This window comes from Podarcis bocagei (genome assembly GCF_964188305.1).
Source record: "Podarcis bocagei genome assembly, chromosome: 1".
Classification (NCBI taxonomy): Eukaryota; Metazoa; Chordata; class Lepidosauria; order Squamata; family Lacertidae; genus Podarcis; species Podarcis bocagei.
The window spans coordinates 69,206,573-69,234,218 of NC_138125.1; the positions used below are offsets into that span (position 1 = coordinate 69,206,573).

The following is a 27,646-nucleotide window of genomic DNA, read 5'->3' on the forward strand; positions in this document are numbered from 1 at the left end:
AAAATGCTGTGTCACACAATGTATTTTCAAGCATACAAAGCAAAGCAATCTTCTCCCCTATGAGCTTAATGGTTCTAGCAGTCTATAAGGACAAGTATCTATGGAGAGAGCAAATTTAATTGAAAAGCTGCTCCCAATCAGAAAGCAGGGACAAATCAACGCTTGGTCCTTTAAAAGCAATTTTTTAAAAAAAGTTAATCTTCATGCATGGCTTTCTAAAGGTTCACCAATAAGTTAATTTATTAAACTGCAGAGGAAAAAAAGAAGGCATACCAACTTCACCCCAATGGAAGGGATTGGTGCCACCCGTAGTACAGTTGTATACCATAATATTTCTTGGTCTGAAAAACAAAAATTAGTTAATTTTTTTTCTATATTATAATTCCGCTTAAGACAAAATAATAGTTCACATAATAAAAAACAGGGGGGAAAGGGTAAAAATAGCTAACCAATACCACAGCAAATAGTAATATTTGTAAGTAAGAAGCCAAAGATTTTTTTTAAAAACACACTTTGTAGTGTAGCATTTATAAACTGATTCAGCGGATTTATTAATTACTCAACACCAATCCTGGCCCAACTGTACTGGCTGCTAACTGGTTTCCGGACCCAATTCACAATGTTGGTTTTTACCTATAAAGCCTTGAAACAGTTTGGGACCACAATACCTCAAGGACCACCCCTCTCCATATGAACTGACCTGCATCCTGCACTCATCACCTGAGGCCCTTCTTTCTTTGTGTGCACCTTCTGTGAGAGGTTGGGAGGGTAGCAACACAAAAATGGAACTTTTAGGTGATGTCTCCCTGCTTGTGGAATGCTCTCCCTATCTATAGGCACCAGGCAAAAACATTCCAGGCCTTTAGCTAATTAAACAATCTGACATCTTAAATAGGGGGTATTATTGTTTCTGCTTGTTACTATGTTCCTATGTGATACATTTTTGCTTTTTTATATTTTATTTTTATTGGATTTTATTGCGCTAGACAAAGGCTATGGCAACATCCAAAGAAGGAAGCGGGGGGGGGGGACAGCAGTTGCTACATATGCAGTAAAACCACGGTCAAATCCACCAAAATTTCTTATTAAACAGAATAAAAAGTAATTTTCAAATAAAATGTGCAAATTAGATCTCAGAGTACCCACTGTGATTGACCACTAGCCCATCCAGTTCTTTCTTCCTAATCTTCCTAGCTGCTAGGTCATAGAGGGCCATTCAACACATTCCTCTGATGGGGATATAAATTGCCCTTCCCTGTGAGTGAGTGTTTGCATAGTAAAATAATAAAAGTAGGAGACAAACTGGAAATACTCTTACTATACAACTAAGAACAGCTTTGGACCTGCCAGAGAAGTGGGAAGAGGAAGCACAGAGGATGTGTTTCTTTGCGCTCTTCGGATGAGAAACACAAGTATATATGTAATGAGGAAGTCCAAGTCACATTGCTTCCTCTTGTGTTTCTTCTCTAGAACTTCTGGAATACTTCAAAGTACCGTATTTTTCGCTCTATAACACGCACCCAACCATAACACGCACGTAGTTTTTAGAGGAGGAAAACAAGAAAAAAAATATTCTAAACGAAACAGTGGATATATGATTTTTGTGGTTCATTCTGTGGCCACAGACATGTGATCTGAGTTTGGAGTAGCCCAATGCAAAAATCCTGAGGATCCATGTGGATCCATGCTTTATAACCACGTTTTTGCACCACTGCGGCCCCAGGCAACAGTGGGTGCGTGATTTTTTTGGTGCAAGATGTAGCCATGGACATGCTATATGATCTGATGGTGAATTTGGGGTGACCCAGTGCAAAAATCCTGAGGATCCATGTGGATCCGTGCTTTGTAACCACGTTTTAAGTGGGGAGGGAAGGAAAAGCACTCAAGGGACAAGGAGCACGCGTGGGGTGGGTGGAGGAGGATGCTGCTAATAATGAAGAAGAGGGGTTTAAGGGGAGAAGGCTCCTCTCCTCTCCCACTTTGCTCCTTTAAAGAAGCAGGCTCTCTGTCCCTCTCTCCTCCCCACTCAGCGGCTCTTCTCCCGCTTTGCTGTTTCAAAGCGAGCCACGGAGGAGGGAAGGAAGGGGAACCATGGATCCTCTGCTCACGACTGCTGCAGATCCTCACCACCACCCGTAGGCATTCGCTCCATAACCCGCACAGACATTTCCCCTTACTTTCTAGGAGGAAAAAAGTGAGTGTTATGGTGCAAAAAAAATGGTAATCAGTATTGGGGCATGGAAGCATCACGTAGGAGAGTATTCCAGCATTACAATGCTGCCACCCAAAACTTTCACATTTAACCGAGGGCAAAGGCAAGGAGTTCACAAAGCTCCCAGGGACTGCCCGCTAGGATTCTAAAGAGAAGCAATGGGAACTAAACTGCCACAAGTCCACAGCTGAAGAGAAGTGGTGTCAGTAATCGGGGTAGGTAACTATGTTGCAACACCATCATCCCCCAGAAAATTAGTAACTCATTCCCTCTTATCTATGGATACAGATGAGTTTATCCTAAATATGGTTTAAACTGAAACAAATAATGTGGTTAGTGCAGCTAGAATGATGCAACCTCTATACACAGATGTCTGAACTGCTGCAAAGGTCTCTGGGGTTCTGTCACTTTACATCTGGAGAGACACCAGCAAGATCTGAAGTGGGGTGAAGTTGTGCTCAGTACAGGTTGCCTCCAATCCTGCTTGCACTGGTCTCTTTGTGAAGCAAAAGCATGCCAGAGAAGTCCTAGCAACAATGCAGGGGCTTCTCAGGAAAAAACCTGTGCAATTTGCCATTGTTTGACGCTTGTCCGGAACACCCCTTGAGCTGTATGTCCCTGGGCCCTGTACTAAATTTGGGGCACGAGACAGTCGCAATGGTAATGGAAGCAATAAGAGTTCCTTGTGGCTATAGAAACAGAAACCACAATCACATATTGATGTAAGCAAATTGTTTACTATCATAAGACCACCGCTTAGTCAATTTTTAAAAAATGCATTGTCACCTGTTATACCTATTGACTCCGGAATACCAGGCAGCAGCTATTGTTGCGTTGATGACTACATCTACTGGAATAAGATCTGCAACTGCACTGTTTGAGGCTCGCATCGTTCGAAGGATTCCTTTTCCTGCCTTAAAACAAAAGGTACGAGATAAAAAAGCCATTTCAAGCCACTTTAGCTTTTCAGAAAAATATATTTGTCTACATTTTAACTTTTACTTACAGCAATAAAAAGGCCACTAGGTCCATTAAAGTTATCAATCCATCCCTGTTTGGAAACAAAGCATAAGGAAGATTTACTGGCTTAATTGCTATGAAAATAAACTGGGAATCATTTTGCAAGTGAGTAAATTTCACAATATTTCCATTTTTTATTTACAATCCAATTTTATATTTATATATACTGCCATATGCATACACAGTATATAAACATTTTTTCTTTTCTACAAACAATGTTTTTGGAGAAGGAAAATCAATGAGGTAAGAAGAGGAAGACATTAACTGTTTCAGTCATATTAAGAAAGCATTTTCAAAACAATTCACAAATATCTTAATTCCACAGCATAACTATGCAGTTTTCACAAAACATTTTTTTTCATTCAACAAGTAAAATATTTAACAATAAACTACTTTAGAAATGTATGAATAGTCAATATGCTAAGAATAAGCCCATTGGCTCATTGCTTGCTGATTTATCATTAGGCAAGAACCATTTCTTCTGAGATAATTAAAATGTTTCCATAAGAAACTCAAGGAGTAGCAACTGTAATATGGGAAGTGATACTAAGTGTAAGGGTATTATTTGGAAGAAAGTCTTATTCAGGCATAGGCAAACTCGGCGCTCCAGAAGTTTTGAGACTACAATTACCATCATCCCGGACCACTGGTCCTGTTAGCTAGGGCTGGTGGGAGTTGTAGTCCCAAAACATCTGGAGGGCCAAGTTTGCCTATGCCTGGTCTTGTTGATCATGGAACATTGTGATTGTATGTTACTCCTCTTATTACAGGCATAAGGTGTGCAGTACTGATAAACCATAAGCCCCAAGCAGTGCTTCCTTATGGCCCACATCCATTTATCATTTAGCTTCCTTTACACAAGATTTTAAAAGAGATGGCTTAGACTGATCCGGAGTCAATGTATTATCTGCTTTTCACACAGCCCTGGCCTGTGTCTTAGTAATAAAGACTGAATCAATAGTAAATAATGACTAAGAAATTTTGCTATAAAAAGGTTAAGGTTGACTTACTGGGAAAGGCTCCTTCCAGCTGGCACCCACAATTGATGGCCTTATAATGGCTACATTTAGTTTTGCACCTTCCAGTTGCACAATGTATTCTGCTAAGGCTTTTGTATATGTATAAGTATTAGGCCTGTCTCCTATTAGTTTTGGTGTAATATCATTCACTAGGCTGTCATCCATCCACCTAAAGAAATAAACATATTTATTCATTCATATCCTATCAGTCAACTCAAAAGCACCAAAGATGGCTAATAAAATCTGTTCTTCATGAAAAAAATAAAAGTTATATATATATATATTTTAAAATACGACCACTTAAAAAGTTTAAAAGAAGTTTGGAAAAGCTTTCCTAGTCTGTGGTGGGTTAGAGTCAAAAGTCTCTCACTCAGCCTGTTGCAGGTCCAGCTGAACAGGGTGGGCACTGGCATCATGCTGGAGGGGAATTCATGAAACTCAAAGCAGTTATGTTTCCCCTGGGCAACCTTGGATTACTCATAATTGTAGCTCATTTTTAAACAAAGAATGACATCTTAACAAAACTTGATAACTCATTTGTTACTGAAATTCTGAATGGCCACGATTTAGGTGTCATTTGTGTTAACACATTTGTGTTATTTGTGCATTAACTGCGCAAAGAAGGAAATGTACCAGACTGAGATGTTACTTCAGTGTTGACTATAAGAACATTTAAAGATCCCACAAGAGTTCATGCTCTTTTGTTTTCATTTTCCTTTAATACACTTTTGGTTGACTACTTCATTGCTGTAGTCATTATTTACACTTGAAACAGAATACCTAAAGTGATGCAATTTTTACTCACGGAAATTCCATTAGGAAAATATGCTCCTTTTTATAGTTCAATACAATTTTTAAAAGAATATTTCCTAATTTATCTTCCATCTGAAACAATTATATTGAACAGCAGATTACAGAAACTGGTTTCTAGTTTAAGACGTATTTTGATGCCTTAACCCCATTCTGTTTTTCAGTAGCAAACCCTGAGTCATAAGGTTGACTTTCCTTTTTTCTAGCCAATGTATTTCAGAGAGAAGGCATTTCCAAATAAGCCCTACTTTTCTAATTGCTAAAAATCACCTTAGCCTATGGCCAAGATCAGAACCAGCAATGTTCAATCCATTCTCATTTTGTATCAGCTATAAAACAACTTTCCAACATTTTTCAGTTTTGAAAGCATGAAATAAAAGGGGAGGGAAGCATTAGACACATACTCTAAGGAATCTATTAATTTCTTAGGATCAACAGGGGGCGGATAGACCACTTCCTCAATGTGTTTTCGGTTGCAGTATGCAAATGCTGTTGAAACATGGATAAACACATCTAGATTCTTCATTTTCTGGGCCAAGAAGAGAAGTTGTTGTGTCGCAATTACATTGAGCTGAACAGCATCTCTGTTGAGAGAGAGGGGGAAAAAACAAGTGTACTAAAGAGTACTTTCAGGTATCCAAACTCAAAACATATGCACAACAAGATTCCTTTGTGATTTGCTGTCTCCTAGCTGTTCAGGAAACATAGCCTGGTCAAATCCAGCTGCTACTAGTGTATCTGCTGAAAACCAACAGGAACTTTTGTGTCAACAGATGGAAAAGGCAAGTGTTTCCAGTAGCATGCAGCTCACCTCTAATCTTCTTAGCACACTTCTATCCAAATCCCCCATTCTCCTCTTACAAAATATAAGAAGCTTTATGTTTTCTTAGGTTGGGAGGGTACTCAATAATGTGGTTCCAAAACTTCCCTCACAGCAGCACAGACTAACATTTCTTACAAATTGAGCATTAGGCTTTTCTTATCAACTAAATGATGCCAAAATCAAGTATATGATATTCTTCAAATGACGCAGGTCACATATTTGCTGTAAATAAAAAGAAGGTGACACTGGGACAATGAACAGATATCTAGTCCAAGCGTCACATGTCACATAAACTGAACCCCACTATTTGCAGGTCCTTGTTTAAAGGCAATCATTACACACAATAATGCACAAACAGGAGATGTTTGTGTTGAAAATCTTGGCTGGGTGATATAAGAAAGGATGAAGGCAATGAGTGAGAAAACAGGACTAGAGACATAAAGCTGTGAAGTAAGCGGAAGATTCAGCACGTTATCTCTCTCCTCAGATTACAGACACCACAGTAAGAGGATGGAATTCATTTCAATCTGAAGAGAGAGAAAAATCACTAACTTAATTCTAGAGAGACTACTGCAGTCAAGTTGTGACAAGAAAAAAATAAATCTATCTAGGAAGCATCAAAACCCTTAGGCAATACTTAAGTAATTCCAAGATAAAGAAACAATAAAACTTTGATTAGATGCAAACTTCTGAACTTGTGCGTTATGCATGCAATAATAAAACTGAGCCACAGGCCTCCTCCTTTAATATCTATCACTCAATGAAAGAATCAGCTAATCAAGTAATCCAAGAGTCGGAACACCTGAATTACCTCAGCCAGATTAAATATGCAACAATTTGCTTTACACCCAGCTAGTAAAAAGTATTGGAGCTACAACACTCTATACTGTACACTAGGTAAAGGTAAAGGTACCCCTGCCCGTACGGGCCAGTCGTGTCCGACTCTAGGGTTGCGCGCCCATCTCGCTTAAGAGGCCGGGGGCCAGCGCTGTCCGGAGACACTTCCGGGTCACGTGGCCAGCGTGACGAAGCTGCTCTGGCGAGCCAGCACCAGCGCAGCACACGGAAACGCCGTTTACCTTCCCGCTAGAAAGCGGTACCTATTTATCTACTTGCACTTAGGGGTGCTTTCGAACTGCTAGGTGGGCAGGAGCTGGGACCGAAAGACGGGAGCTCACCCTGCCGTGGGGATTCGAACCGCCGACCATACGATCGGCAAGCGCTGTAGTTTTTGTAGTGCTGAGGTTTTACCCACAGCGCCACCCGTGTCCCATACTGTACACTAGACTGCACCAAAAAACACAATGCAAAAGAAAATGCCTAGCATAATGGGAATGTGTATGAAGCAACAGAGAATGAGACATACCACTTTTGAATTTTGTTTCTAAACTGGTACCGCTACATTTCACACAACTGTCAAATGAAAAGTTGGGCTAATACCTTTTACTCTTCCCTTTTCTAAAGTTTAAAGTGCATAGAATGAATGCATATGTTCTTATTGTGAGCTGAAAGCATTTAGGCAACCAGGGATAAAGCATTTACTTCTTTTATAAAGGTTACAAGATGACTAAGGTAGCTTTAAAAAGGGAACCAGAACATGTTAAATTAATAGTTCAGACTCACCTTAGAATTTCATTGAATCTTACAGTAGCAGCGCAGTGGAATATAATGTTAGTGCAGTTTATGAGGTTCTCCTTGTCTTCCTCACTAAGGGCCATGTCTACTTCTGTAAGGTCACTGGCAACTGCTACAATTTTTTCATTAAATTCCGGCTGTTCATCTCTCAATCTGTCAAAGAGCTGTCAAAAGAAAACAGGACCAAATATAGCTAAGAGTGAATATACAAGGTCAAAAGAAAGTGTAATGACCGCAAGGCAATAATACATACATATTCCTCGCTCAACTGTTGCAGTATTTTCTTTCCTCAAAAGCAGCTTTTGAGGGGCAACTTACTCAAGTATATGCAACTAACTCCATATTCAAAGCAAAGCCTTTTACATTATGCGTATTAAAAGGCTTTATATTTCTTTTTAAAAATGAAAGTCTTTTGAATGTTACAACAAACTGTTTTCATCCATTTCAACAGCTAAATATATCTCTACACCAAATGGAAGCAATGGACAACGCTGATGGGTATGGTTTTCTTTGAGAAATAATTTCTTCCATCTACAAAGAATCTGAACAGGAATAAAATAAGTTCTTCAGTTTAATCTTTATATATTCCTGAAGAGCTTTCTTGCTGGGATTATTACCGAGTTTCACTGCCTACTTCAAAACCTATGCAGACTAGCATAGCTAAGTTCTGTTTACATGCAAAAACAGTGTTAACTATGGAGTTAGTATTTCGCTTACATGTTGAAATCCATGCTCTAAACCATGGGTGGTAGCCTTTTTGGGGTCCAGGTTCAACCTTGATTATAACTCCTGGGACTACATGCCAACAATGAGTATGCTCCCTGCACTCTGTCCCTCCTCTCCAAACAGTCACTTACATGAATGCCTATGCACACACAGGTGCTCCATTCATCAAGTGGTTGATCTGGTGACCCGGGAAGGGCAATTTACATCCCCAACAGGGCAATGTGTTGGGCAGAAAGGTTCAATCTCTTTTGCTGTCTCTATCAAAACCAGTGAGGTCTTGGGGAGTCAGAAATAACTACTTGATGGACAGATCAGCCCAGGCCAGAGGCTAACCACCCCCCACTGGATACAAAGTGAGTCCAGCTACTGGAAGTGGCCTTATCCAGGCTTAGAGCCAGTGCAGCAAACAAACAACAATCAATTATGCAGAAAACAGCACTGTCATATTCAGCATTGGCTGTCATGAGCAGCAGATATAGTGATGGCTCAGCAACTCTGTTTTGCCCCATTGCTCCTTAGATGAGAGATAGAATTCCTCAGTTCACCAGTTTATTCTTTTTCATATATAAAAAGAGATAGGAGGTTGAAAACACTGCTAAAAATAAATCCATTTCAAGTAAGATCTATCTCTACACACTTAAAGTATTGATACAAAGTAGTATTAGTTTCTCCTGCAATTTAATGTTACAATTAACTATGGATGAGAAAGGAGTTAGCTAGCTAATACTTATAGCTCTGCTAACATGCCCCTTGTGGAAAAATGTAAATTGTATTTCAGCCCACTGAAATTGCTATTGTGGCCTAGGACACATATCACTAATTATGTTAGGTTGCTACTTGGTTAGAATGAGCACTCCAAAATTTATACCCTGTACAGCCTTTTTATCTATATAATATATTGGGAAAACAAGTATCCATCAGGATCCAACATTAGCACATGGTACTTCAAATTTACACAGTCTAAACTACAGAGCCCAATATAACAGGCATGTTCCATGCAATCTGTACACCATTTCATATATGAATGAGCTTACATGCATTGGACCCTGCAAGCGTAGAGTCTTATGGATGGCACCAATCCAAATTCCCCCAGGCAGGTACAGTGCAATCAGCAGCACAATGTATGTAGTTTAACAGCACAAATCTAAGGGGATAACTATGTGAGATGGCAACACACACATTCCTCTGCGACAAAGGTATTTTTAAAAGTTTTCTGTATCACTTACTCTGGATGAGAGACTAAAAAATGCTTCCTAGTTGATTTTACTATTGATACAAATGGTCTGGATGTAAATTCACTGTACGAAGAAAATGCAGCTTCAAATCTACAAATTATCACATACTAGAGTCCCGCCACATAACATGTGGTTCCCATGTGGCCCATGGAATGAAAAGTTCCCCATCCCTGTACTACCACATGTATTCTCACTATTATTCAAAACTTTGTTAAAATATTTTTTTTAATGTCAGGTTCAACATAGCCATTTTATGAATGATACCTTGCAGCTGATCATTTCCTCCACGCGTTCTTGAGAATTCTTCCCTGCTTTGTGTCTAACCAACACATAAACCGTTTTCACCTTCGGACAGGACCTTAGTAGCTTTTCCAGAAGAACTTTTCCCATGAAGCCAGTAGCTCCAGTGAGGAGGACATTCTTGCCTTCATAGTATTCTGGGATGGATACCATCATGATCTTAAGAGAATTTAAGAGTAAGTTAGAGTTTGCATCGGTACTGGCCCTTAATCACATTTTATCTGCTAAATTCTTGCCCAATTACATTTGAAATTCCATTTTTACAGAAACATAATATTCAGCCTAGTATAAATGGTATGACCTGTAGTTGCTGCTAACCATTTTCCTTAAACAAACAACACTCAGATACAAAACTGTGCAATATAAAATAGTGAGTTACACCCATTGAGACTACTAAGCTGGGCCTCTCTGGTTGACCCTACATCAGGAACCAGGGGGATAAGCTTTTCAGAGAAAGCTACCTTGACTTTCCCAGCTTCCAACCTCTTAGCTAGCAGCCTATATTTCACTTCTAGGACCTCTCAACTGCATTTCCCCATCACAACTACATTTCCTACATGCACCACGGTGACTGATTCCTCCCCAGCACCATCCACCAATCTACACAATGTGAGACATTTGCAACTTTCACACCAGGCAGGCAAGTCAGCATGCCCACCACACACCAAGCTATCTATGTTCTAAATGACTGATTCTTCTACTGACGGGATAATTCCACTCTTCAGAGATGTATTCTTGGCATAACAAAGTATCTATGCACCCCTCAAATGCATAGGTCCTTTTTAAGGGATCACTTTTGTCCTCCTCAGGATGAGGTCTTCCTCATTCCCCTAACACCAGAGGAGCTGTCAGCTTGGGAGTGGGACACAACTTATACATCCCCAACTGCCTTGTCCACCAACCTCTCTCTACTTCTCCCAGTCACCATCTTGTGTCCTGAAGACCAGGAGCTCATTGTACTAAACACATACCCACAACTTCTGTTCAGCAAACAGGCTGTCATACATGTGACATTATGGTTTGTTGAATTTCTGTACCTGGGAACTAACAAGTGAACAAAGTAACAGTAATATCAATAAACTATTGGGAAGATGGTGTCACATTTTTGCCTGCTACAAATGATAATAGCCACAGACCATTAAAACATGCAGTATCCCTGGTGTCTAAGATATATGTGGGTTATACATTCCAAATTGGGAAAAATGCATATTTCCTTTTTTTTAGAAAAGAAAAACGAGTCAATTATCCAAAAATAATTGTTATATCCAGTGCTTTTTTTTTTCTTAAAAAAAATGTTTAGGGGCATGCATACCCCTTCATCTCCCCCAGAAATAAAGCACTAGTTATATCTTTCACTATACTGAATCAAGGGCAACAATGAACCAGAAACTCAGTGCTTCATATAATTTGAAGAAAATATTTTAATATAAAATGTGCTTTGCAGTATTGCCAATACAATCCAGTACTCAACTAGACTAAAGATTTGTGAATCTGTGGGGGTGTGAACAGAGAACTAATTGTCCGACCAGGACTCAAGAATGAAGTATATGCATTACAAGATGTGCTACAGTTAACACATTTTCAGCTGAATAAGAGGTTTTGGTTACTTTCCCCACACCCCACACAAATAATATCTTGAAGACTTTGATCCAAATGCAAAAGCTACACAGATGGCACATGGCTATTCTAACAAAGAAAGGCCTTGAGAAAACCGTAAATTTATTAGTTTAACACTGAACCCCCTGTTTGCTGGAGCTTCAGACTGTTGCTCCATATCACAATAGTGCTTATAGTTCTCAGTGTAAACTATATCTCAATCTACATATGTTAACTTCTATGTTAACCAATTAATCATCTCATCATAATACTATTTACACTACTGATTTTGTTAAGCGAAGATCAGATTGCTGACATATATGCATAATACTGACATTTCACATATCAATCAGTTATTGAAAAAATATTACACTATATGCATGACAGTTGAGGCCCTTAAAAATATGTCATAAGAAGCCTGATTTTAGGATTTAAAGCTGGAAATACTATGAAATACAAACACTTATGGGGGAAATTTTCCACAAATGAACAGTTTTCACAAATGAAGCCCAAGAGCAGGCTCATTTAGTCAAAAAGGCATGGAGAAGTGCTTATTTTGTTACTGGAATGAATTTGTTTAGCAGATCTAGAATTAAGCATGCACATACATGGGATTCATGGGGGGGGGGGAATGTTACACACAAAGCATTCAGATGGGCCTTAATTTATTAACTATGGCGCAATAACTATCAATTCAACCAAATGAAGGATAATCATAGTAAGTGCATATTTTGTTTGCATTTATTTAAATATGGCAATCACAGAGCATATGGAGGAGGGAGAATACTTTCCTCCCATACCACAGCCCCCCAAATTAAGTCTCACCCCCACAAGCTACTATTTGCCCTAGGAAGAAAGTAGCTATTGGTGTCAAAAATAGCTTCCCTCTATGGGCAAAAAGCAGCTGTTGGAGTTAAAACTTTCAGCTGGGACGGCAGGATGGGGAGAATGGATTAAGCCCCCTCTGCCCGGGCCATGGCCCTATTGTGGATCAGTGGTCCCTTGACTGCTATTTACAGAACAAAATGAAAAAAGACAAATACAAAATGTGTAAGTTGGCCCTCAGAATGGATAATATATAGATTATGAAAGTTCCACTATGGTCCTAACATATTGCTTAGCACCTTTCCCTATGAGAGAAACTACTGTTCTTGTTGATTGCAACGAAACACTGCCCTGAGATAATAAGGTCTCAAAAGCAGATGTTATGATCAACATAGCAACAGTTACATGCAACACCTCCACCAAGTTATAGGCAGAGAGGCATGCCAAGTTATCACCAACACATGAGACTACTTCAGAATGAAGCTATAACCATGGAAACTTGAGATATACAGGGAACTAAAAATCCAATCAGCCCAGGCTAGGCTACTATCCCACCCTAAAAGCACCTAGGAGCACACAGATCTCCCCCATGATGTCTCTACTGGGCTTCACAGCAGTTTTAGAAACTGATATATAAGCTAGATGCCAAATGGCACCTTAAAACTAGGTTACAGTTGCCACAATGGAATGTCTATTCGCCAGTGGGTTGGACTATAAGACCCTCGGGGTCCTTTCCAACACTACAATTTTTTTTAAATTGGGTTTTATAAACAAGAATCATGTTATACGAACAAATATCTATGAATCTATGATCCCGACTACATTGCTTGACTGTAGCTTGCTCTTACAATAATTCACTTGTCCCACACACAGTGGAAACTATGAACTAAGGCAGAGGTTTTTATACTTTGGTCGCCAACCTGGTGCCCAGAAATTTCTATGTCATCAAAATTAGACCGATAGCAGTAGCGAAACATGCCTGGCTAATTTCTAACAGTGCTTCATAGCAAATATCTCTGCAGCCCTAGGGCACTCCTTCTCTAGGTCTAAGTAAAAATGGCCCTTAAGAACAGGCAGCTCTTCCCTTATCTCAAGACATGGGTTGCAGCATTATGCACACATACAATCCTGAATGAGTATTCAAGAGCTGAAAATCAGCTCTGTTCTACACAATTATTTCAATAGCTCAAATCATTTGTATCTCCCTAGTCCTTCAGTCCCAAGCAACTTACCCTTCCACAATGAGAAACCTTATTTATCCTGAACTCCCTGCTCTGTGTCCTAACACTTTTTTGCCACAAGAGTCACCAATGCTTTGTTCATCATACTAGTAAAAGCAAGCAGCAGAAGTAGAAATAAATGGCATGGGGTTAGTTGCCAAACTGGAAAGACAGGAAAGATATCTTTGACAGAGTGCAGGGTACATTTGTCTCAACTCATGGCTAAATGAGGATGCCGAAGTCAAGGAGAGCTACAGGAGTGTGCCTAAGGTTTGCTGAAAAACTGGCACCTTTAATGTACTGTATTTTTCGCCCTATAGGACGCACTTTTCCCCCTCCAAAAATGAAGGGGAAATGTGTGTGCATCCTATGGGGCAAATGCAGGCTTTCGCTGAAGCCTGGAGAGCGAGAGGGGTGAGCAAGCAGCGGGAGCGCACCCGCTGCTTGCGGAGAGTTGCCTGCATGCCGAAGCCTACGCGCGCCGAGATCAGCGCGTCCAGGCTTCGCGGGCCTCTCTGCAAGCAGCAGGAGCGCTCCCGCTACTTGCGGAGAGTTGCCTACATGCCGAAGCCTGCGCGCGCTGAGATCAGCGCGTCCAGGCTTCACGGACCTCTCCGCAAGCAGCGGGAGCGCTCCCGCTACTTGCGGAGAGTTGCCTGCATGCCGAAGCCTGCGTGCGCTGAGATCAGCGCGTCCAGGCTTCACGGACCTCTCCGCAAGCAGCGGGAGCCAGCGCTGGGCTCCCACGGCTTGCAGAGAGCTGCCTGTTTGGGGGCTGGGGTCGGGGGAAGCTCGGGCCTCCCCCGCCCCAGCCCCGCGCCTGGGGGGGGGAAATTTCCCCCCCTTTATTTCCCCCCCAAAAAACTAGGTGCGCCTTATGGGGCGGTGCGTCCTATAGGGCGAAAAATACGGTATGTGTATTCCACTTGAACTGCTCAATAACGTTTAGAAATGTATAGAAAACCAGGGATTTCATTGGAACGTGCTCCAATATGCCAGCCAATAAACGTTTCCTTTCATTGCTAATATAGCATGTATAACCAGTTCATTTACTCACAGATATTCCTGCTATGTGAACATCCACAACAGGTTGCTACATAGTAGCAACTAGTCATTGATTGTGGAGTGTTGAATCTTGCAATTCAATCTACACTGCAAATGAGAAATAAAGGATAAGCAGGAATGCTGCGCATGCTAGTTTCTTCAATGCTTTGGGTAAGTGTTAGATCAAGAAACATTATGGAAAGCCAAAGAAAAAAATTAAGCTAGTTAAAATTTGACTTTGCATATCTTTGTCACTATTTCCCCCCCACAAAAGATAAAAAGACCCTCAATGTGAGATTCCTAAATGTTATTTGTCCATAATTTCTTGCAGAAGTGTCCACTCTTAAATGAAACAAACATTTATAAATTCAGTATTCAGGAGCATAACAATGCATTCTGAGGTACTGCCCTTTTGACAGAAATGTTTGATCAACAGTCTGATGGAAGAAACATAAAAAAAAAAATCCAAACAGGGACTAATAGCTCCAGCACTGTGGCCAACATTTCCTCTTAATAAAAGATTCTTGTGTCTAACGCTGTGTGAGCATCATTGTGGAGCATACAATAGTTGCTCTTGTTAGCCCCCATATACTGCAACATCTCTGCTTTGTTGGAAGTACAAGCTTTATTAAATCACATTCTTTTCAGAACTCAAGTTTTACAAATGGGAGAAGATATAGCAGACACAAGAGATAACAATTGTAGATAAAATGTGGACATATACCTAAGCTAAGCTTTTCTGGTTAAATAATATCGATAGGAGCTAGAACTTTGAGCTTTGCAGAAGGGCAACATAGCAAGATACAAAGAAAACACTAAATATATGGAGTTAATTTTTAATTTTGTACTATGCTTGCATCAGAGCCTTGCAGACATTTGAAATAATATAGCAAAAAAACCAGTATTTATTTAAAACTATATTAACTTAAAACCAAATATTTTATATAGTTGAACCTTAAAATATAATCTAATATTCAGAAGCACAGAAAACAGGTTCAAGATGATCTAAATCAGGAAACAAAAACAAAAGAAGATGCTCCACATACTATGATTATTTAAATCAATCCAAGCTGGGTGAAACATCCAGACAGACAACAAGAGCACTGCTCAGTCAAAGCTTACCAATTACAGTAAACACTTTTTAGGTTTGTTTTCAAAACCAAGTATTCTATAGTAAAAGCATCCTCTCTACAGAGAATGAATGTTTTAAGGTTCAGCAGTTATCATTCCCACCATTTCTAAAGTGAAGAGAAGTGCAAAACCTTATATAACCAAAATGTAAGCATCCATACATAAGAGGAAGTTATGGGGATGCTTGGTGGCCAATAAATGCTGGCTGACTGGTTGGAGGATGGAGAAGAGAAGGGAAGTATGGATGAGTGCAGGAATGGAGTATCATGGGAAAGGACATGACAAAGTACCATGGACACTGAATAGAGCCCCACAGTAGCATTTTGTTGGAAGTCCCACTTATTCTATATAGTGAGTAACTTAGATTTTTGACTGCTTCTGTTCAGAGACTGAGCTACCTGCAACGAATTTAATCTAGTCTGGCTCTGTTTTTGTCTACTGTTAAATAATGGATGCAAACTCGCCAACTGGAAATAAATGTGAGCATGACAAAAGAACGATTACCGTAGACTGATAGTGCACTCCTGGTTCTACAGCTGTGTCTGGAATTAATTCCAGATTGCAACAGCAGCCAGGGTACCATTGAAAAGGCCACAAAACTTTCCACTTAACACCCGCAACTGTCATTCATGTTAAATTATTGTGCACTCGGCTGTATTGAAAAACAGAAGTATCAGTATGCATACAGCACATCCAAAAGCATTTCCAGTATCATCGCCGGCATCTTTCAGGTACAATTTAAGGTACCATTTTGGGTCCAAAATAATATGGGTTGAATTATCAGAGAAAGTATTTGTTCATCCAATGTGTCTCATCACAATGTCCAAGTTCAAACAAAGACACCCACCTGTATGTCTTATCTGGCTGGCAAGGGTGTGTACAAAGTGATGCACTTTGAAGCACCTATAAGAATGGACTGTTATTTTTCTCGAGTGTAGGGCTCAAAAATATTTATGAATCAAGACCAATTTGGCCTTGATTTTAAAACTGAAGACTAAGTTGGGTGAGATTGTGCTAACACAACTTTTCATCAGTTTTATCCTACCTGTTTTATATGGTTTTAATATTAGCTTTCCTTTTCCTGGCCTCTGATATAAAGCAGGCTGCACATTTAAAATTGTTGCTTCCTAGTGATTTTCTTGAAGCCTGGAACAAGCTTAGCCATCTCCCAGGGAAGACCAGTTCAGGTTGGGACAAACTGCTTCTTGTTCTGAACTAGAAAATAGAAGTATTATATAATATAGTTATTTTCAATAATACATAATTTGCTGTTCTTAAAATTAGAGGAAATCTGTTCAAGTATCAACTTTTGTTATAGTCTTGGCTACCTCACAGAAACTAGAGCCCTTAAAAGAAGAAAAAAAAGAATTAACATATTTCAACGTTTGGCACTTTAAGTTTTCTTCCATAGTGTGGAGAACTCCAAGGAATATAAATATTCCACCTGACGAAATGGAACTGATGGCACTGTTGCAACAGTATGGAACATGTTCACCACGCCAAAAATATCCTTTATTTATCTAAGGATCATGAAACATAGGATCATGAAAAGAACAAGACAACTAAGTTGAAGATATTATCTAAGCTTAGTGCAAAGTAGTTATATTAAAAGATTCATCAGGACCACATGGGGCTAAAGTTTGTTTTTCAGCAGAATCCCAAAGCAGGACCTCTATAAAAAAGGGATTGCCTCACTGACCTTCAAGCACTGGAAACTGTAAAGAAGGTATGTGCCAATTTGGCAGAGCTGACTTGAACACCAGAGATATGTGCCAAAGGCGAGTTCAACCCCTCATCAGAAACTCCCTGTTTTTTACTTTAGGTAAGACCACACTTCAAGATAAATCATGGATTTATCCCACAATATCAAAGTCAAAGGTCTGCTTTAGAAAAGTACACAGATTGGTGGATCTGAACAGGTCAGGGACGAGTCAAAGCCGTATACTTCTGATCACTTAATATCTTAACATTTTAAATTATGCATTTGCATTGTTCATATAATGGGATGCATGCTTTTGCAGCACTAATTGTCATTTAGAAAATACCAAACATTAAAAATGAAAGTATCTCAAGATTACAAGCATTTCATTCTAACTGAACAGAGTATATTATTCAATGCTATACATCACCCTCAAGAGGAGCATTAAATCCGTAGAGAGATGCAGTCAACAGGCTTGGCTCTTGATTCTCACTCAAACTGGATGTGAAATCAGAATGGTCACATATGCACACATAAGTGAGTACGGTAATAAATACTTCTCTCAGAAAGTGTTGAGTGCCTTTGGTACTTAAGAGAATGGTAATATAGATTCAACTAAGTTGCTGTGCTTGCAAAAGCCAGTATTTTTGCGGGGAGAACCCTGAGAACAAGCATAGGTTGTGGGTGTGGGTGGGTGTGGGTGTGTGTGTGTGTGTGTGTGAGAGAGAGAGAGAGAGAGAGAGAGCGCAAGGAGATCATTCCATCTAGGAAGCAGAAATACTTGCATTGGCAGAACCATACTGCAATGTTGAATCGCACCCTATTGTTTTTCTAGTGGGGGAAAACAATCATTACACTCTGATTTAAACAACTAGTGACCAGTTTCCTTTTTCTTTTTCCTTTTGTGTTTAATGTTTGTATTTTTGTATTTTGTGATTTTGTATTTTTCTGTTTTTGTACTTTTTTCTGAATTACTTTATTGATAAAACTTAATAAAATATTATAAAAAAATAAACAACTAGTGACCAGTGTCTACCATCCCTTTTAGGGGCAAAATGTGCAAACATGTTGTGGCAGCACAGCTCCAGAATTTCCTGTCTGGCTTTTAGTTCATTTCTGGCATTGAATTTGCCCTATTTACCTAAGTGTAAGATCTTTATTGGGACGTTTACTATCTATTCTCCTGAACCTCTCAGTGGCTTTTGATACCATTGGCCATGCTTTTCTTATGGATTGTCTCCAAAAGATGGAAACTGGGGGAACGATGTTGAAGTGGCTCCATTCAAACCTGAGAGGATGCAGAAGGTGGTGCTAGGTAATTATGAGGTTCTGCAAAATTGTTTAATATCTGCATGCAACTGATGGCTGGGGTGCAGAGCTCTCAGTATGCTGCTGATACCTAACTATCTCTCATTTCCATCTGATCCTAGGAAGGGAGCTGTAAGGTTGAACTAATGCTTGGTAGCTGTGAGGCACTGGAACAAGCTGAAGCTTAAGTCAGACAAAACATAAGTTCTGTTAGTGGATGGACTTTGGTTTGGAGTGTGTTTTGGATGGGGTTAGACTCTACCTGAAAGACTATGTTTGTAATTGGAGGATATTCCTTGATCTCAAGTTGCCTGCAGACAGGAAAGGTGCAGGCAGACAGGGGCTTTTTTGTTGTAGCACTCATCCTGTGGAATGCCTTAACAAGGGTCAAACTATCACTATATTGTTTTAGGTGACTAGTAAAAACATGTCTGTTTTAAAAGGCTTTTACCAGACTGTTGGTGGCTTTGGGTTTTCATATGAGAGGTTGGCTTTGATGTCAGTATTTGTGATTTAAAGGGTATAGTTATGTAATTTATTATTATGCTTCAGGTTGTAAACCAGCTTGAGTTCCTTTCCAAATTAGGCAGAGTAACGTTTTGAAAACAAACATAAACAAAATAAAAGGCTGGGAGCTTGCCATACAATACCACTTGGAAAATACTGATCAACCCTTCCCCAGTCAGTTGAGAGGCGGTGGGAACTACCTGTGCAACTTTTAATTTAAAAAAGGAGAAAATTTTGTGATTTTGTACCCCTTTGCTTCCTTAGCCACTAATACCAAGTGTTTAATCCAAATTCCTAGCCACTTGATAAGAGTAGTAAAGCCACTGCATCTTCCACAGCCACACTTCTCATGCTGGCAAGGGTGAAAGGGGGAGGGAAGGAATAAGTAGTAAGAATAATAATATAATATTAGTTGTATCCCGCCCTCCCTGGCTGAGGCTGGGCTCAGAGCGGCTAACATCATAAAAGTACTCCTTCACTGTGCCAGCTCCTGGGCTGACACAGTAAAGAGCCCTGGATCAAGCCTGCTGCACCAACAGTGACCCAGCAACAGTCCACCAGCACTAGAAACATCAGGTTTTGGTGAGTGCTGCTAGTGGTAACATGTACCTGCCCTTTGTTGGCAGGGCTTCCCCGCCAACAGCAAAGCTCCCTATCAGCAGAGGCTGGCTCAGCAGGGCAAAGCTGGGCACTTTTGCTCCATCCAAAATCCTTCCAATACAATGCATCAGCGGACTTGGTCGTTCTATGCACTGGCTAATAGTGTAAAGGATTTTTTTTTTACCAGGAAGCATTTTCATATGTAATTATCTTTGCTGAAACTGTGAATTAAATACACCATAATTGGTTTCAGTAATATCAATACCCCAGTATGTAGTTGTTCACTGCATGGATATTTCAGACACTGTCTTCTCAATTAACTACACATTGTGGCAAGAAACCAATTCATTCTCCACTCACCAGAAAGCAGAGCCATTGTAAACATCCAACAGAACTAGTAAGGCAAAATGGTCTAATGGTGACAGTGTTGTTTGTTTTTACAAATTTGTTTCTGAATTTTAAACTTCACTATCTCATGTCAATTGCATCTCAGGTGGAAAATACAAGAGTGCACAAGCTTGTATCAACGGACTAACAAAGTATAGTATACACATAAGCAGCAGCTACTATATTAAGAAGAATAAAGAACGGAAATGATAGTGGCAAGAGCGGTAAAAAAGTTTCAGAGCTTAACATGAAAGGTACATAATCTCCCCCCCAAAGTTCTCTTTAAAGTTGTGAAAGAAGGCCTTCTATTTACAAATTCAGACTTGTAAAAAGTTAATCTTTAAGACAGAAACTACCTTAATGACAAATATTTGAGTATTCCTCATTTTTTCCCTAAAAAAAGCTTCCAATATACCTTTATCCAAATCCAGAAATATGGACTATTCAGATATAGTGATTACAAGTCACAGTCACTTTTGCCATTTAATTATCAGCAATGTGTCTCACATAGTTTTTTATTTACTTTCTCACACCTCACATATCTTAAGTTTCAAAGTCCAATTTCTGTTTACATTTGAAGTAAAGAACCAAGCCCACATAAATATTTTCAAGTTGGCTTTATAGCCAGCTATGGATTGCCCTGACAACTCCAGTAAATAAGCATTGTGAAAACACAGATGGAAGAACTGATCCCAATAGCGGCTGGCTAGTATGATGCCATAGGGATCCTGCTTGTCTCCTATACAGTGGTGCCTCAGGTTACAGACACTTCAGGTTACAGACTCCGCTAACCCCGAAATAGTACCTCGGATTAAGAACTTTGCTTCAGGATGAGAACAGAAATGGTGCCGCGGCAGCAGCGGGAGGCCCCATTAGCTAAAGTGGTGCTTCAGGTTAAGAACAGTTTCAGGTTAAGAATGGACCTCCGGAACGAATTAAGTTCTTAACCCGAGGTACCACTGTACTGTTTAAATACAGTGGTGCCTCGCAAGACGAAAAGAATCCGTTCCGCGAGTCTCTTCGTCTTTCGGTTTTTTCGTCTTGCGAAGCAAGCCCATTAGCGTCTTAGCGGATTAGCGCTATTAGCGGCTTAGCGGATCAGCTGATAAGCGGTTTAGCGGCTTAGCGGATCAGCTGTTAAGCGGCTTAGCGGCTTAGGATCAGCTGATAAGCGGCTTAGCGGCTTGGGAAAAAGGGGAGGAGGGGAAAAAACCCTGCAGGAACTCGGAAGACATTTTCGTCTTGCAAAGCAAGCCCATAGGAGATTCGTTTTGTGAAGCACCTCCAAAACGGAAAACCCTTTCATCTAGCGGGTTTTCCGTCTTGCGAGGCATTCGTCTTGCGGGGCACCACTGTATCCATGTGAAACTGCTGGGTGATGTTGCCTATAAGTTTGAGGTTTGGTGTCAAAGCTAATTACAGTACTCAAGTTTCTTTCAGATTTTCCCATCTGATCCTAAGGAAGTATTAGATGTTCTAAATAGGTGTCTTGGATCATTGAGGGACTGATTAGTGAGTGAACAAAATAGTAATGCAGACAGATGAAAGTGCTGTTGACTGGAATTCTGAAACTGACTTTTAGATGCAGGCTATTTAAGGCTTTACTTAAAGGATGGACTGCTCCCATGTGAATCTACTGTTAGACATAGATCTTCCTCTATGTTCATCTACTATTTAAAGTATATTGGAGGAGGGATTACCTTTCAAGAGGCCACCAAGTCTAGAAGTCACTTCTGAGGAAAAATCAGATCCATCCTTTCGGGCATACCAACAGCTAGTAAATGTGCCCTTGGAGTGCTTTGGTAGCTCTATTTTTGAAGGGATCTCCCTCTTTGGCTTGATATTTTCTTTGTTTTCCTTGCTAGGATTTGTTTTGCTTACAGCTACTGGTTTTAATCAAATAGCTGTTGATTTTAATAGAGAGAATAGTTGTTTTAATATATAACTGATTGTTGGCTGTCTCATTGATGCTTTTTTATTCAGAATGTAAAATATAAATTTAAAGTGCTGTTACAACACCATAAAACTAGATATAGTCTAAAATGTTCACCAAGGACATGAATGAAGGACTGCTAAACAATGGCATTTTTAAAGTGATTTTTCATTCCATGTGTCTGAAATTGATATATAATAAGGGATTTTGGATGGACCTAACACTTCCAAAGGTATCTGATCTGTTAAGTAGAATGTGCAGGAAGCAATGTAATGAACTGTGTAGGCTCTACTCAAAGAGTAAATGAGTTAGAAGAAACATTCCTGTAAATGTTGTTTACCTGAAACTTGCTCTTTGAATGACCGTATTGGCCTGAATATAAGCCTCACTTCTTTTTTTCCAAGTTCTGACTGTGAAAAGTTAAAGTGCGGCTTAAATTCGTGACCTTATAAAAATTGGCTTTTACAGTATCACAGCTAAAACAGACATACAGTAAAACGGAACGGGTATGAGAGCCTGCAAGTTTTAAAGGAGCTGCTTATATTTAGGTACTGTCTTTTTTTCTTTTTTCCCCCTTGAATTTTAAAGGTGCGGCTTATATTCAGGCCAATATGGTAATGCTTTACAAAGTCCTTTGAAACCTTGTAAACATTATCATTTGCAAGCATTAAAAATTCAATTGTGCAGGAAATCTCACTAGGGGCTACAATATGAAATGAAATGAAAGTCACACTTGCCCCTAGAATGACCCGCAAACTGAAAATACAGAAACAATACAGTCATACCTCGGGTTAAATACACTTTGAGTTGCGCTCTGCAGCAACCCGGAAATAACAGAGCATGTTACTTCCGGGTTTCGCCGCTTGCGCAGATGCTCAAAATGACATCACGCGCATGTGCAGAAGTGGAGAAAAGCGACGCGTGCATGCGCAGACGTGCCGTCGCTAAATACGTTTACCTCTAGATGCGAACGGGGCTCCAGAACGGATCCCGTTCGTATCTAGAGGTACCACTGTACACTCTTTCCAAAACCTCATTTTAAGCTAATTTCTTCAATGCTCAATTGATTTTCTTCCATTTTCACCTCATTTTCCATTATTTTGAAGTTTCCTACATTGTAGGGAAAGTAGAAACTGCCTTCTCTTTGGAATATCCTTTTAAATAATAAAAAGCTTTGAACACATACTTTGGATCAACATACCCAATTTATTTAGTCTTTACTTCAGACTTTTTACTACTTCTGCAGCTGTTTTCAGAATTTATTCTACTTTGTCAACATCCTCCTTGAACTGTGACATCCAGATGTCTCACTAGTGCTTAACAAAGCTCCATCTATACTTTTTATGGCTGCAATACTACACATATTTTCCTGGGGGTAAATGTGCTGAACTCATTGGGACTTCAGACTAGAAATTTGTAAGACTGAAGAGAGCGCTGTGGCTCTTTTACATACACAAAAGTTTTAATTTTCTAACATCAAACTAGTAATCTTGGGCGTATTAAGGAAGTTTGCTTCGCTGTGGGTTAAACCACAGAACCCAGGACTTGCCGATCAGAAGGTCGGTGGTTTGAATCCCCGCGACGGGGTGAGCTCCCATTGCTCGGTCCCAGCTCCTGCCAACCTAGCAGTTCAAAAGCACATCAAAGTGCAAGTAGATAAATAGGTACTGCTCCGGCGGGAAGGTAAACGGTGTTTCCGTATGCTACTCTGGTTCGCCAGAAGCAGCTTAGTCATGCTGGTCACATGACCCGGAAGCTGTACGCCAGCTCCCTCGGCTAATAAAGCGAGATGAGCGCCGCAACCCCAGAGTTGGCCACGACTGGACCTAATGGTCATGGGTCCCTTTACCTTTTACTAGGTTTTGCAATTGCAATTTCCTTAAGTTTTACTGCAAGCAGTTCCTTTTGACAGACGCACATTTCCTAACTTTGGGTGCTGCAAGAGATACACCCTTCCTTGGTATGCCAAATTTTTTCTTGCCAAAGCCAGTATTCACTATTACATAGGCATGACAGAGAAGTCACACTATGGCACAGATTCGCTTACACTGGAATAATGGCTGCCAAGACCAGAGCTTTATTACAAGGGCCATATTCTTTATCCCCAGCATGGAGCCCCACCCAAGGGAACAACATCTTAAGGAAACAGCCAGAAGGCGTTAAAAATACCAGGGCGGGTTGAGATTCATTCTCCACCTTCCACAAACATTTGGCCATGCCCAAGAAAGCTTGGTTCCTCATTATGAAAATTGTGCTTGAAAGACCTACAGTTGCAAACTGTACAGTTGCAAACTAAAGATTTCCTCAGTCTTCGTGCATCTCGCCCAACATGTGCTCATGACAACCCTATTACACAACCGCAGGAGAACAAGACATCTACCCACGACCTAGAAACCGTTTTCGGCCGCTTCTGGATGGAAAGGGGTGAGGAAAGCGAAGTAGGGAGGCAACCTGCGTTAAGCTGTTCCCAAGGCTCGGTATTGCAACGAGCGACCTCAAACTTGCGGGGCACTGCTCACAGCCGCCCGTGCACCTCCACCTCCAGGGCCTCAGACCCAGGCGGCGGCGGCAGCAGCAGCAGCACATCTTTTCCCTTGTCTCCACAACTCCGCTCCGCCCGCCGTTTCCTGGCTCTCTCGGGCCTCCGCATTCTCCAAATTCTTAAGAAAGGGTACAGTAACAATGCCCTCAAATGAATAAATAAAATAAACTCGTGCTCCAGTTAATACTCAGGCCCCTTTCCACTTGGGGGTGCGGGGAACGGAACAGGCCGCCCCACAACGAGAGCGTCGTTTCCCACCCGGCCGCCCTCCCTCAACTCTTCCCAAGCCGCACCAGGAGTGTATCCGCCGCCCAGACGCCCCACCCCACCGGCTTTGCTTTTCGAGTCTCCTCCATCCGGCAAGGCTCCCCTCAGAGGAAGCCGCGGCACCCCAGGGGCCTCCTCGCCTCATCTCCCCTTCCCCCGCCCTCCGTGGAGCGGAACTGCCCCCTCCCGCCTCGCCTCACCCCCCTCGCCCCCCTCCCTCGCCCACAGAGAGCCCCTCGCTCGCGACCTCGCCGCGGCCAACGGCCACCCGCCCAACCCGCCGCCGCCTTCCCTCACCGGCACTCGGGTCCTGCCGCGCGCACGACGGGCGGTTGCGCCTCCTCCCTCAGAGCCGGCTCGCGCTCACCACCTTACTCTCTCCCTCAAGCCCCGCCCGCTCCGACGCCTCCCTGAACGAATCCGCTTACTTGCTGCTGCAGGTCGTGGTGATGCTGCTGCCGCCCGCGGCTGTGGTGGCGTTGGTGCTGCCGCGCCGCTATATGCCTAACAAGCGGCCCTGGAGGAAGGAGAAAAAGAAGACGCGGGGGCGGAGAGATTAGCCCGCTGCGATTGGCGCTCGCACGACGTTACGGCCGGCAGCGCTCCACTCTGCCCTACGCCGGCCATCCCTGGTTGGTCGAGGGCCGCGGAGGCCCGCCTCCCGCCGTCCGCTTCGCGTCCATTCAGAGCGCGGGCGGGTTGGCTGCCTCTCAGTTGCGGAGGGAGCTTGGCCAATAGAGGGAGATGAGAGGAGCAGAGAGGGTCGACTCTGCTGCGTCTCGCCTGGCCTCGCCATTACCTTGGAGGCAGCAGCTCCAGGCGGCCGCCTGTAGAATGAGCATTGTCATAATTAAAAAGCTGTGTACCGGCTGCGCCTTCGGCTCGGCATTGCTTATCACGGCCTTTTCCCGCTAGGCACGCATAGGTTTCCCGTGGTTGCGTCCGACTCGGGAAAGGGAAGTTGCCGCTGCTCGTCTAGACCTCCGGATTTCCATCTCGTGACCCATATTCTTACTATTTCCAAAAGCTAGTCCACCGACTCCTTTGAGTTATCTAAGTACCCCCCTATTGCAACTTAGTTTTTTCTTCAGTAACTTGGCGTTGAACGTTCGCACCTAGTCATCACGTACATGGACACAGTGGGGGTTTTTTAGAGTCCTGCACAGATGTAACTATGGACATAGGAGCCAACTCCTAGGGGCCAAGGTCCCTTTGCCCCACATTCAAATAAAGCATTTGAGGGGGCTGCCACCCCAAAGTTGATGGGCATCGCCAGGGCTTTTTTTCTTAAAAAAATGTTTAGGAGTACTCATTTTCCTACTCATATTGAAATACTGCCCCTCAATGAGGCCAAACTTGGATTCACAAAATGTTTAGGGGTATGCATCCCCCCAGAAAAAAAGCACTGGACGTTGCCATTCAAATAGTGTGCATGCTGTGGAAAAGTTCAGGGTGGCAGGAGAGGATATCTTGTTTATTAATATATTTCCTAACTTGCGTTAGCAAGTTCCTTTACTTAGCAGAGTGCATTCCCTTTCTACACAGCAGAAAACTTGTTGCAAACTTGTGTGAGTTTCTTAAGGCAATATGCAATTCAATCTGGCTTGTCCAGATTGAAATGTGTTTTAATATTTTCCTGGTAAGACCCCTTGAATCCCTCCTAAAAGAATAAAGGCACCACAGTCTTATTCATAAGTAACAAAAAGAAAGTTTACTCACGATAAGGCAGAGCACAGTGTGATCCCTGAAGGCAGGCTTTGGGCTTAAAGTTTCAAACATATACAAACAGGTTTACCCCTTAAGGGATATTTACCTAGTGACTGCAGGCTAGCAGTCCAGCAGTTCACAGGACGAAAGGAAGATAGAAAAGAAAAAGAGTAGCAGCATGCCTTGGCCTTTTACCATGTCTGGAAAGGTCACGCCCACCCACTTGTCACATGCAACGAAGGATGTTCCAGCCCAGGAGGAACAGAAAGTTTTGACTGGCTGCACCAAACATTCCTTTGCATGTCTACTTTAGGAAAACAAGGTATTTGACGGCTCCCAATGGATTACATCCCACACATGCGCCACATCATGCGATTGATTATGCGCTTAACTGCCCTCCCCTCAAATATTCTATTCAAGTTGGCATCCCTGACTATGGAAGTCTACAGTAGTTTTTTCCAGCACAGTGCAATAGATTCTTTATCTTTAAGAAGTGTCTGTTGAGGGTCTGTTGAGGGTATGAGGCATATCATTTATTGGCACATAGATTGTCTTTGTGGCTTTAAAGAAGCTTTGTGCATTATGGGGGTTAGCTAAGTGCTGGATCTCATGAGCTTTTTTAATCCATCAGGTATACAGTGTATCTTAGTTCTGTGTTTCTTCTTCGAACCTCAGCGTTAGCATTGGCTAAGATATTTGTCACATAATACTCGTTTTGCATTTGTAATAATGCAATAATTTAGTGTGGCAACATCAGTACTTTGAAACTCCCTGCCAACTGAGATCAAGCGGGAGCCTTCACTGCACCCTTTTTGGTACCTGCTAAAAACATGCCTGTTTAGACAAACCTACCCAGATGCTTAGAAAGTTCAGGTAATTTTAATCTGTTTTAGTATTTTAACCTTTCTTCTTTTAAAGTATTGTTGTGAATTTTTCTCAATTACAGTCAAACCTCTGTTGACAAATGTAATCAGTTCCGGAAGCCCATTCAGCTTCCAAAATGTTCGACAACAGAGGTGTGGCTTCCAATTGGTTCCAAGAGCTTCCTGCACTCAAGCAGAACCTGCACTGGACGTGCAGCTTCCGAAAAGCGTTTGAAA

The 27,646-nt window shown here is 41.5% G+C and overlaps 1 protein-coding gene across 10 annotated transcripts in view; it reads right to left on the bottom strand.

The window, feature by feature from the left end:
* Positions 1 to 26,706, bottom strand: part of FAR1 (fatty acyl-CoA reductase 1) — a 38,622-nt gene extending 11,916 nt beyond the window's left edge. The window contains exons 1-10 of one of the 10 annotated variants that reach the window (XM_081198501.1): positions 26,559 to 26,706; positions 25,268 to 25,356; positions 16,642 to 16,811; positions 9,745 to 9,939; positions 7,508 to 7,683; positions 5,466 to 5,645; positions 4,243 to 4,420; positions 3,219 to 3,263; positions 3,008 to 3,126; positions 274 to 341 (exon numbers count right to left, since the gene is read on the bottom strand). In XM_081198501.1, the coding sequence (XP_081054627.1) occupies positions 274 to 341; positions 3,008 to 3,126; positions 3,219 to 3,263; positions 4,243 to 4,420; positions 5,466 to 5,645; positions 7,508 to 7,683; positions 9,745 to 9,936 (958 nt within the window). In that variant the 5' untranslated portion in view covers positions 9,937 to 9,939; positions 16,642 to 16,811; positions 25,268 to 25,356; positions 26,559 to 26,706. Of the gene's footprint in view, positions 1 to 273; positions 342 to 2,998; positions 3,127 to 3,218; positions 3,264 to 4,242; positions 4,421 to 5,465; positions 5,646 to 7,507; positions 7,684 to 9,744; positions 9,940 to 16,641; positions 16,812 to 21,797; positions 21,982 to 24,901; positions 25,009 to 25,136; positions 25,240 to 25,267; positions 25,388 to 26,558 lie in introns of those variants that run through there. The other 9 variants (XM_081198499.1, XM_081198500.1, XM_081198492.1 and 6 more) reach the window with 9 other exon arrangements.
* Positions 26,707 to 27,646: the final 940 nt, after the last annotated feature.